Source organism: Labrus mixtus, chromosome 16 (assembly GCF_963584025.1).
Source record: "Labrus mixtus chromosome 16, fLabMix1.1, whole genome shotgun sequence".
NCBI classification, from domain to species: Eukaryota; Metazoa; Chordata; class Actinopteri; order Labriformes; family Labridae; genus Labrus; species Labrus mixtus.
In genome coordinates, this window is record NC_083627.1 from 17,923,493 (window position 1) to 17,935,901 (window position 12,409).

A 12,409-nucleotide genomic window follows, 5' to 3' on the forward strand; every position below is an offset into this window, starting at 1 on the left:
CTCTTTTAAGTTGCCAAAGTCTCCAACACGTATTGCATTCCCTCCCAGACAGGTATATGTTTTAAAGGGTGCTATTTCTACCAGCACGCTCGACTTCACCGGTTATTGCAGAGAGAGCACAGTGAATGACTGTCGTTACTCTATGTGGACTAGTATATCCTCTACCGAGACGTACACACAGCAGAGTTCCTCAGAGGATTACAGTCATAAAATAGGCAGTCACATGAGTTTTGAACGGTGTGTCATTCCCTCAGACTCTCACTTCTTGTTTCCATTCATGCTCTTTTTTATACATGTCACATTTGTAGGTCAAGTTTGATGCATGAACACTATAACCCAGTGTAAACAGTGTTTTAACCTAAGATTTCAGTTTCTTTTATTACGACCATATAATTTGAGATGTTCTAATACTAGCTTTCCCTTCTTGATGCAGATTCACAACAATGGAGTGACAGTATTCTAGCGATAAGTGCGCGCGTCCCATGTAGAGAGGCTAAAGTCCTCCAGAGCGGGCGGCCCGGGATCGAGTCCAACCTGTGGCTCCTTCCCTGCATGTTGTTCCCGACTCTCCCTCTCTCTCTCTCTCTCTCTCTTCCTGAGTCTCTGACTCTGCCCACTGTCCTATCTCTAAAATAAAGGCATAAAAAGCCCCAAAACTCTGTATGGCAGCCCCTCCTCAAACTTTAACCATGTACATGTTGTCTTTTACTGTGTTGAATATTGCTTTTTACTAACTATGACTAACTCTCACATGTACTGCTAACACTACATACACTACATGTTGTTAGCTATCATACAACTAATGACTTATCAGTGCTCTAAAACTGTCCTTTTAGGGGCAGGCACAACAAATCCATGATAGTACTACAGTACAATTCATTGTGTTGACTACTGTATTGATAGGAAAATATGTTATCCATGCTATTTTCAAGGTTAATCAGTTATGGTATTATTGTTATTGATTGGAGTACTTTAGGATACAAATCACACATTTTTTCTATTTGTTTTTTAAAGTTTCTTTTTTTGGCCCTTTTTGCCTTGAAATTGAAAGTACAGCTGAAGAGAGACAGGACATCTTGGGGGAGTTGGGTATGACCCTTATCAAAACCAAATTTATCTCAGGACCCTTTACAAAAAGAGCTGCAGTAGACTTTGATCGTTGTTGTTTCATTTAGAAGGACCCAACATGAATCCACCGTGAGCAAGCACTTGGCAACAGCAGCAAAGAAAAAACTTTCTTTTACAGTCGGAAACGTTGGACGGAACCAGACTCGCAGGGAACCGCTTTCTGCAATTACTGGATGGCGACTCGCAGAAAAGGCCAACGGTCTGAGTTACAAACTGTGAATGGGGCACTCATTTCAGCCACTGAGCCAAACCGGCACCAAGATCCAACAGTTATCTGAGCTGTGAGTGTGGGTAAACAACTTCTCAGAATCCTTAATGTAGAAATTCATTAGATTAGTGATCCTTCCTTTTGTTACCAGCTGAGCTTGCACATGTGATTATGAGATGCAAACACTAAAATAACCCTCAAAAATTGATGTTTAAAAAAATAAAATGTATCAGTATGGGCTTGAACATCCTTTTTTATGTTCTTCTTAAACTAAGCAAAGTCTGTAAATCTACATAAAAGGTAGAGTACTTGCAGCAGTGAGAGAGGTCGTGTGGGTCATTTGGTTGACTTTATACCGACAGCATGTCCTCAATCTTTAACTGTTGCTTTCACAGTGAGTCTGTGACCTCTTGCCATCCACGGAAAAACTTCCACTTCTTCTGTAGCTCAGCAGACTGGAGTTACATAACTGAGAGCAGACATACTAATCAACAACATCATGTTGTTTGTGCAAGTGTTTGACCTATGGCTCCGAGCCTCAGACATACCATATGACTGGTCTTATTGAAAAGGTGCCGTGAACTCCACTGGGCTGAGTGCACTATGGGTTAAGATGAGCATTAGAGAGTCAGAGAATAGGAGGTTATTAGCTTTAAATGCCTGGAGGCAAGAAGAGAGGTACAGGGGGCGAGCTCAGAGTGTTTTCCGCCTGCTATAGATTCCATGTTTAACCCTCCTAACTTCACCTTATCTTTTGGCTTTGAGTTACAGTGAATACTTGGACATAAAAAGTCATGACACGGTCGTCTGTATGTTAATTAAAGGTTTGCTGTTCAGTCATGTGCTCATCGGGTCTTTGCAGTCACATGGTATGCTGCATTATAACGTTATAGCTCCAGCCTCAAAATTTTTTAAATGAGAACATGTTTATGGAAATTCCCCTCTCTGTAAAAAAAAAGAAAATGGAGGCTATTGATGTGTAACAAAAAGAAAGTGATCGGTTGGAGCATTGGGAGGATTAGGAAGGTGGATGGCTCCCTCTGCTGTTGACTAGTGATAAGGTTTGACTTCACTTCCTTATTTTGGACAGAGTCAGTCAGAAAACATCACTTTGAGGGTTCACTCCCAGGTGTTTCCACTTATTTAGCTTGATTTGGTTTCTTCTCATGACTGTGTGAGTGTTCAGGCCGCTTGTTTGTCATCTCTCTTGCTCTCCTGTTAGTTATTTTGCACCTATGGGTGTTCTACAGGTGAAGTTTTGGCATGTCGCGGAGGACAAAAACTTTGGCAAATTTCCATTAAGCGGCTTTGGTTCCAGTATGCTGCAGGCATTAATCATGTTATCTCTAACACCTGTGCTTTTTCGACTTTGACTGATCACAATGGGAATAAGTTGAGCAGACCTATCTGATTAACTGAGACACTGAAAACCACTCAGGGTTTGCAGGCGGATCATGCAGCACTCCCTGTAGAACTACAAAACTTGCACAGTATGTCGACACCTGAATATTAAACTCTTATATGATTTTTTATATGACGTTTGCGTTAACACCTCTACTATAACAGTAGCCACTCTCCTGAAAGAGCTTTTTAAGACGTTGGCACTACTCTGAAGAGATTTGGTCGTGAAGGAGTTAAAGTTTGGAGTCAGGACAAATTCCATCCAAAAGATCAAGATCTAGTTCATAGACCAAGGGAAAATGGGAAGATTGCAGACGATAGATTTGAAGTGAATGCACACGTAAAGATTTTCGATTCAGTCTTCTAAATTACCAGCACACATATAAAATGTCATTATTTCTGTCCAATCGGAGGCCTTCTCACCGAGATCTGTTAGTTTTTAATGTGGGTCTGTTTGCTGAATACATTCAAACCTTTCAGGAATGTGCAAAATACATTAACACATGCATTTAGAGCATTTACTGAAGTTCTAATAATATGCATCTAAATAAATACAACCATATATTTTACTACACAAGCAGTGTAAAATAGACTTCTTTTTTACATATTATTTCTTATTTGACTATTTGCAATCCTTAAAACAGGAACAAAAAAGCAGAGTGGCAAAGTGAAGCAAATATATCATATTCTGTAGATTGACTATAAAGGTTCACTACTTCAGCCACTATTTATAGTACATTTAGGATGCCCTGGATTTACGTCTTTTCTATCCATTAATCAGGCACCTTTAGGAGCGACTAGTTGTTCAAAGTGCCACTGTTGTCGGGGTTGATGGCTGCAGGGACGCAGGAGCAGACCTGCTGGGCTGGTGTGGGTGCTTTGTGTGACTCCTCCTTCTTTTACAGCCTCCAAACATAACTGTGACTGCTGGTGGACAAGTTGACCGCTCAGCTGAAAGAGAAAAACAGACTCACTGAGTTACACAGACAGCCACTGAGATCATGCGCACGGAGTTAAAACAGAAACTTCTCTGGCGTGCCTTTATGAAGTTCCACTGAAGTCTGCTGCTGGTCGGTCGTTGTTTGGGGCACGGAGACGCCACCACCCGCTCTCCATCTCCGTCAAGACACAGAGCCCCCATTGGACCCCAGCGCACCTCAGAGTCAGAGTTCAGATCGCAGTGCTGCAGTGAACAAGAGAGATTTTTCTTTTCAACTGTGCTCCATCTACATTTCTGCAACTGTTGTGATAGTTACCTGGCTGCCTGTCCCGCTGCAGGGTGCTATGACCATGACCCCACCATGCAGATCATGACCTCGGGGAAGGTCTGCACAGCTGCTCGTGCCCACGTTGTACAGCTTCAGACAAGGACAGGTGGGACACATAAGTCTGTCATGTCCATCAATAGTGAAAAAGTATAAATTGTGTGTGTGTGTGTGTGTGTGTGTGTGTGTGTGTGTTTGCTACCTCTCCTGACAGAGCAGGTCTGTCCTGAGGGATGTAAAGTTGTGGATAAACCGTTGTCAGGTACCAGTGGAAGTTCCTGCACCCCAGACTCCTTTTAAGTTTCAGACGCTCTGTGATGTTCGGACTCTCAGACTGAATTTAAAAAAAGAAAAAGAAAGAAAGAACAATCAGGTCCTTTTGTTCCCTTTCCCCTCATCCTCTAAATAATCTTTTAATCGAATCCAAACATACACACCTGCCTAATGAAATGAGCGAGAGTGTCCCTCCTGTAGAAGATCTTCCTGAAAGCATCCATCCAAGTGTCTGCGACCCGGATTTTGTTCCTCTGGAGAACCTCCTGATCCGGGAGGAGGTAAGGCAGATGGTGGTGGCCTACGTGAGCCACGCGGGAGCAGGGGACCACCTCCATGGAACCCCCGCAGGACCACACCTAGGATTTCAGGGACGCTTTAGCAAAAGTTTGACTGTTCAATTAATATCATGAGAGACACATACTGGTTTGAATCGTCTTCATGTTTTCCAGAGCACGCTACAATAACACATTGTGAGTTTTCAGAATCAGAATTTTTTTTTTTTTTTTTTTTTAATGTTTTCAGAGGGAAACGAGTGGTCAAGTAACATTTTCCTCTCAGACTTGAGCTTTTGACAACTGGCCCAGACATTCCAAGACCTTTATTCAACCTGAGATTTCCATTTGTAAAAGGCATCGTGTACCAAAACAACATTCCTGAGGACCTGACAGAAGGCAACTTAATCACTCTCTCACAAAAGCATGGCTACAAAAAGAGCTAACAGGACGTCTCTTTGTCCTGTTTGACCCAAAAAAAAATTGAAAGTGGACATTCAAAAGTGTTTTATCTACCCTGATTGACAGCTCAATTTGCTCTCCTCCCCACAGAAGTATCCCTGGGTCATAGGCTCCCACGCTGTGGAAGAAATGTCTGTCCATGGCCACAACTCCTCCTCCTAATGCTGGACTCCTGAAAGGGACAGAATGCTTTGTGATGTTTTCTGGCTTGTGACCTTTGGATGAAAAATTAAGTTGCGATTTCTTCTCAAAGGTTTGATATTCTAGTAAGCAGTTGAAGCACAGAGTGAAGAGATGAATTCCAGGAAAAAATGACTAATGGTTTTGATAAATAGGGGTGGGACAAAATATCAGTACGGCAATAAAGCGTCACCCTGACTTACGGGGAACCATTATTGAATCACTGGTGCCAAATATTGATTTTAATTTGTCAAAAAATGAAAAAAATGTGGAACTTTAAACAGATTGCCCCGGCAATTTGCCTCAACGCGTCACTACCTCATGACTCCTCTCAGTGGCACTTAAGCAATAAAAAGGGGAAGAAAAAGTTGACAGCGAGCTCAAGAATAAGAAGTCAGTAGGCCATGTCGAAGAGGAGGGAAAAAAAGTGAAGAGATGTACCTTGAAAAGATGTCAAACTGACACCAAATTGCAGTAAATTAATACATTAATCCAGCACTTTATCTTTTTAGGGGCATTTTTATAGTTTTCAGTGCTTCTCAAACTGTGGGGCGCAGAACAGAACCATTGAAATAATAATTGGCCACCCTGGGTTCCAAGCCATAATCCTAAACTATGATCACCTATTTGACCTGTCAGAGGCGGGGTTAATGTTCAAACTAACTACTTGGGCTGTTTCACAACAGACTGCTCATAGCTTTCTTTGTTTTTCCATGTTGCACATTACATTTTCATTTTTTGGACACATATCTTTTCGAGTCCTCAAAGAAATGAGCCTAGAAGATTTTAGTGATGCTACTCTGTTGTGTTACTTTTGAAGCATAAAAAAATATACTCAAATCTTTTAAAGTATTTCAAGTAGCTATGATTATTTAATATAGAAATAGAAAACAATGTTATTTCTTTCTATGTTTGCAAACACATACATAATGGAGAAATAATGTTCACAATTTTGATGGTATTTTAAAACATTGGAATTGGCCCTTTTAGTTATCATTTTGTTCCGGTGTTGTAATTTGTTACTTATCACAGAATCCCTGTAGCATGATATCATCGTTATCATGGTTCACGTATTGCCTATCTTATTGTATTGTATCACATCGTATCACATCATATCATTAGTTACCCTGTGACTCCCACGCCATTAGTAAATAAATATTTTGCTTTCTTTTTTTCATCTTTTTTTAACATCAAGTAAATTATTTGGTCTACCTTGCAAGCCTTTGGGGTCTCAGCGCTCACAATGGGAGTCATTGGGCTACAAGAAGTCACCTTTATTGCAGTTTTGAAAAAAACTGAATATCTGAATGAATATCTAATTTACATTTCTCTTTAATTTCCTTCAAGTTGCAGGTCATCATATCTGCACCTTTAGATGAGATTAAGATAAAGCTAAATGTATCAGTGCTTTTTCTCAGGCTTCACTAAGCTTTGGAAAAAAGTTTAAAGTATTATAACTCAAGTCATAAAAACTTGACAGCCTATAAACTCACGACACAGGTTGAACAGCTGAGTCTTTTTCTTTATCTGGCAGATGATGATAAGATTCCCAGTGGAAGTCAAGCCTCCAGTCGAAAACTCCCCTCACTGGCCACTGGGTGGCGTTGTACTGAAAGGTCTGCCAGTCAATCACATCCATGATGGGGGACACCACTCTGGTCCTGCACAGAAATACAACACATTCATCTGAACATACATTTTAATATGCAAATATTTGTTTTTCTTCTTGTCAGTTATGCCGATTAAAAATTAAACGTCATGAATAGGAAGTGCATGTCTGTCTATCAAAGATCTGGGTGAATAAGGAGATTTGACATTCTTGACTAGAGTTTCTTTGTTTACTTTTCACTCAGTATTCATTGCCTTTAACAGTGATATTAGTCCTGAAAAATAGGGGTGGGGGGCCCAAGTCAGTGCTCATGTCAGTCAAGTTCAGAGACTAGACACTCACTGTCCTTTGTTGGCGTCTGTTCTGGTACACCTTTGTTATCTGAGATATTTCTCCCTAAATGCCACGTGTGATGTGATTCTCATAGTGAACAGATTAAAGGAGGGAAGACAGAGAAGAAGAAGGATCGGGGTCAGACATGTGGCTGAGTGTTTACAGATTCCAGCTCTGAGAGTTCAGCCTAATTAGCCAGACTGATCAGAGCCACGCTGCAGGCAGCCTCAGACACAAGACCTGAGCCAAATCATGAGAGCACACATGCAACATGTATCCTCTGTTTTACTAATGAAGGAGGACAGGTTATAAATGACAGCCCTCCATCCTCTTACTCATGTCAAGTGCTTCTGTCAAACAGCTGAAAACAACAGCTTTATCCTATTTTTCCATTATAAGTCTACAGAAATGTCTTACTTGGGATTTTTTTTTGCATTTAACCAACAGAGCAGTTAACAAAATCATTGTGATTTAACAGAACTTATTTGAAGAGGAATTTTGTACTGCTGTTTATTATAAGCAGGGACGTATCAGGGTGCAGCCCAGGGTGGCATGGGCACCCCAGATATCCGTTTTGCCATTTTATGAAGTATGATTGGCTATCTGTTCGATCGGAGGATTTAAACGGAAGGTTTAAACATATCCAGGCAACTTTTGTGCCATTAAAATGTAGAACATTGTGTTTTCTTTTATATTTTATTTATTATATTTTATATTTTTTCTTATATTTTTTATTGAGTCATTAAATAATTCATATCATGCAACTGTGTTGCTTTTTTTAAATTTAAAAAACATTCAGGGATGTAACAACTTTAAAATAAGACAGGGTAGATACAAGCTTTTTGGAAAGTATGAGTAAATACAATTCATGTATGCCATTCTTCATAACTAAGTGCCCACTTGGCCGACATGGCCAGACATGATTAGATTAGAGTACCTGTCCTGAGCTACTCTTTCCAGAAGTGGTTCCAGCCATCCCTTCTGACATTCACAGTGGGAGTCCACGAACACCAACACCTCCCCTGCAGCTCGAGCAGCTCCCAGAGATCGGCACCCTCCCACGCCCAGGCGCTTGGTGCTGCGAATCAAACGCACCCCGTCCAAATGAGACACATACTCACTGAGCACGCTCTTCAGGTGTCCTGAGGAGTGAACACAAACAGGTCAGAACTGGTAACGTGTACGTTTGGGGTCCAATAAGAGAGACTCACCGTGTTGGCTGAGGTCGTCCACCAGCAGAATCTCTTGCAGATACTGTTTGGGTGCTGAATCCAGCACGCTGTGCACGGTGCGCAGCAGCGTGGACCAAGCCTCGTCGTGGAAGCAGATAATAACACTGGCTGACGGCAGAGCCTCGCTGTACTGCTCCCCTAAACACCTGACAAATGTTTGAAATAAATGCACATTAGTCAAAGCGACGTCTTCATTTAATATATAAAAAAGGGCATTTTCAGAGCGATGTCATCGTTTTGGTCGTGCGCCACTCACTCAGGATGGCGCGCCTCGGGAAACCTGCGATGCAGTGAAATACTCTCACTGATCACCTCGTTGAAACCAAACTTTTGTACATCAGACAGCTCCACCTTCTTCTCAGAATCCCTCAGTTGTATCTGCACTTCTTTCCCAACTTCGCCGTGCGTCGGCGGCGCAGGGGTGGTGGAATCCTTATTTGACCCGGTTAGAATCACCTTATAACTCCCCTTCCTCTTCGGCGGATTCTTAATGCCTTGCGTCGATGGCACAAATAAGAGCTGGTCTTCTTGAAGAGATTTTAGCGGGGCAACATTCACTCCAAGCTCTAATGCAGGGTCCCTTGAGTCCAGGATGATCTCCAGGTCTGGTCTGGGGATTCTCTGGAGGGGGCGGCGGGGAGGACTGGGGTTCTGATGACTTTGATCCTGGTCCCGGTTTAAGAGGTCCGAGAGCGCCAGAGTGACCAGGGCGAAGCCTAGGAGCAGCAGCCAGAGGCAGAGCACCCTCCTCCTTACAGCTGCGGCTCTGATCCACAGCCTCATTACGAAGAGTGAGTACGAGGAGTACTTAGAAGTCTGCCCAGTGCTGTCTTGACTTTCCCATGTTTGAGCTTTCACTCCACCGTGAAGTCATTTCACACAGGTGACACCTTTGGATTCATCCAGAAAGTAGAAAAAGAAATGAATCACCCATCAGTCCTCTGAAGGGAAGTGCAGCATCCATGGAGAAACAGACTTGGAAGAGGAGTGGCAGACCAAGAAGGTTCAGGACAAACCCCTAAACTTGTAAATGAGAGGTGAGCCCACCATGTCTCTCATCCAGCTCATCCCACGGTCCTAAAGCCTGCAAGAATGTTTTTTAAGCTCACATCTTTAAGATGCACCTGACTCATCCACGTGCTCCACATCGACTGGAACCAAAACAAAACCCCACAAAGATATGATTAGAAGTATTAGAAAATATTTTTACTCCTACCCGAACTTTAAAGCGAGTACAGTGAAACAGTAACTGACACTACTTTTTAGACATTACATCATAGTCTATTTGGAGTTTTTGGGTTTCTGCAGGATCTAGAAAATCGCTTAATTGTCATGCTGTGCCAATACTACTGTCATGACTTGTACATTATTCGAACATTTAGGATATTAAATGATCCTTTTCCCCACAAAACTTTCCACCAGAAACAACAGTTATTATATAACCAAAGTCACATTGTAGTAGAATTGGACAGTGTTTTTATGTTTCCTCTAGTGTGTGTGTGAGAGAGAGAGAGAGAGAGAGAGAGACGCCCGGTGCGTCCCACGTCAAAGCTGCTCTCTGCGGCCAGCTGGCGGCGCGCCCCGCAGTCCCATGACCGGCAGTCAGTGCCGGGGAGTGGGGCGGTCGAGGCTTCGATCTTCCCGGATCTCTTGGCAGCTCAGGCTGCTGTTTTCAGCTGAATGAAAACAAAGACGTTTTTCTTTTCCTTCTTGTGTTATGTCTTCTACATCCTTTTCTTTTTCTTTTTACAAGTAGACATCTTCATTAATCAGTTTTGTCAGAAACATGTTATTCCTACATTGCACATTCATGCAGTTTACATAATAACCCAAATTTGATTTTGAAAAATGAGTTTAATCGGGGGAAGGCCCAAACGTCATGTAAGTAATATCAGTGGTTTTAGTTTGATGACCAACTGGTGGTCTGTGGACAATTTCTCTTCACCACATCAGTAGAAATAAAGCAGCTTCAAACTGCTTCACATGCTCTGTTCTGTGGACTATTTCTGGCTGACTGGAGATGTGTTAGGTCTCATGCAACCTGGAGGAGCAGACTGTGGAGTTCTGAAGCTGTAGGTTGGCTGCAGTCAGTGGCACCACCAGTGCTGCTCCCGGAGGAGGCCCTTGGGTTTAGCTGAGTAAGTGGGATTCCTCCAATTAAACAAATAGACCCTCAGCTCCTCTGTGCTCAGGATGACAGGGCAGAATGTCTTCTGATGATTCTGATTACAGCACACAGACGAGGGAGGGGACACCTGCTGACAAAGAAAGAAAAGGGTGTCGTAAGAGGGTGGAAATGAGAGAGAGACATGAAAGAGCAGAGACAAGGGGAGAAGTGACTTGTGTGTTCTTCTGGGAAAATGTTTTTAAGCCTCAAGACTGAAAGTAAAGAAGCCCCTTCATGTATTTCCAGTTTGCACATGTGAACACTCCCATATGTGTCCATCCTGCAGCCAAAGCACACACTCACTCAGAATGATTTTCCACTGCCAGTACATTTGAAGACACACATAAACACTAAAGGATCTTGGACACACAGATACACACACACTAACACACACACACACACACACACACACACACACACACACACACACACTCAAGCATCCAGTCCACATTCTGGGGAATGATCCTGCATTCCTCAAACTGACTAGAAGCCAGAGCTCTAAATGATAAGGCACGACAAGTACATGCATGCATCCCTCTGTCACACACACACACACACACACACACACACACACACACACACACACACACACACACACACACACACACACACACACACACACACACACACACACACACAGAAAGAAAGAAAGAAAGAAAACTGTCTGTTGGCAGTTTAGGATACATTTCTGGGTTATTGTTCATTCATATTTCTGGTAGCAGTGATGTCTTCTTCCCATGTGCAGAAAACAATGAAAAGTCTGAGAGATAAAGCTGCCACTTTACAATTGATTCATTGTTTAAGGCTGTTTAAATGTAGCCTAGCAATGCCAACTATTAACTAGTTCAAGCCTCTTCTAAGCACTAAAACTTGCTGCTTTTGGTTATCTTCCATGGTCTTCTTCATGAGTTGAGAAGGATTCTTGGATACTGAGATTGTCTTTCTGCACTGCTTTGTGAATATATTTTTTTAAGGATCATTAACAAGAAGAATAAGAAATCAAAGACAAAAGGTAGGACTAATGAGCAAACTATTACAAAAATGAAAACATCTGCTAGATGCAGTCACTTATGTTCCAAAACATTGTATTCCAAATATTTTACGTCTTGTTTGTCAACGTTGATGTATTATAGTATAGCTTTGGCATCAATGCGGCATCAACACTGATGAGACAGTGAGAGAGAGAGAGAGAAAGAGAGAGAGAGAGAGAGAGAGAGAGAGAGAGAGAGAGAAACCTCAGTCACAGCCAGCAACACTTTGAAAAACAAAGATGTCAACCATGTTTATTTTATCAGGAGAGAGAGAGAGGGAGAGGGAGAGAGAGAGAGAGAGAGAGACTTCTCAAAGATTTATTCCATCAGGTTGCGAGAAGTTGCGGAGAGGTGCTGCCCTCTAATGGAGGAGGAGAGGTATAGTCCTTCACTCGTGTGTTTTTTCATTTTTTCCTTTAAAAAAAATGAAATAAAAGCACAATGCTTCCATCTGAAAGAAGTCTCCCACAGCTTTCAGTCCCATCCTTTCTGGTGTGCCTTTCTGGTGTCCGACTGTGATGTAGAAGGAACAAATAGCCACACTGAAAGATTAGACCTGAAGATCCATGTCATGATGTTTCCAAAAGAAAACGTCTCGACTGCAGACGTTATGTTATGAGGCCTGAATGATAATGTGACCGCATACTATTACAATTCTTACTAGGCCTACTTGTATGTTTGTTGGATTTTAACGAAAGACATGTCGCTGAAATACCAGCATCAGAGTCTATTTAATCTTCCTATCTTTTATCATATTTATTCGAGTTGTTTCAAGTACTAATTGACTAATGACCTTGCTTGGGGCGCGAGGCTGTAGGAAATATTTTTAAATGGCTCTATTGTGA

At 42.1% G+C, this 12,409-nt stretch overlaps 1 protein-coding gene across 1 annotated transcript; it reads right to left on the reverse strand.

The window, feature by feature from the left end:
* Positions 1-3,159: 3,159 nt before the first annotated feature.
* Positions 3,160-9,348, reverse strand: LOC132991382 (polypeptide N-acetylgalactosaminyltransferase 15-like). Its single transcript, XM_061060150.1, has 9 exons — positions 8,623-9,348; positions 8,346-8,512; positions 8,072-8,276; positions 6,686-6,853; positions 5,067-5,184; positions 4,440-4,634; positions 4,205-4,336; positions 3,994-4,095; positions 3,160-3,920 (listed from the first exon to the last, which is right to left on the reverse strand). Exons 1-9 carry the CDS (start codon positions 9,147-9,149, stop codon positions 3,708-3,710), a joined length of 1,827 nt encoding a protein of 608 aa, XP_060916133.1. The 5' UTR covers positions 9,150-9,348; the 3' UTR covers positions 3,160-3,707.
* Positions 9,349-12,409: the final 3,061 nt, after the last annotated feature.

Excerpts from the sequence above, each read along its gene's own strand:
- LOC132991382 (XM_061060150.1), bottom strand. The coding sequence starts at position 9,149 with ATGAGGCTGTGGATCAGAGCCGCAGCTGTAAGGAGGAGGGTGCTCTGC. Across the intron at positions 8,513-8,622 it reads CCCGAGGCGCGCCATCCTGA|GTGTTTAGGGGAGCAGTACA; the intron begins GTGAGTGGCGCA and ends AACATTTGTCAG. Across the intron at positions 5,185-6,685 it reads TCAGCTGTTCAACCTGTGTC|GAGTCCAGCATTAGGAGGAG; the intron begins GTGAGTTTATAG and ends TGTCCCTTTCAG.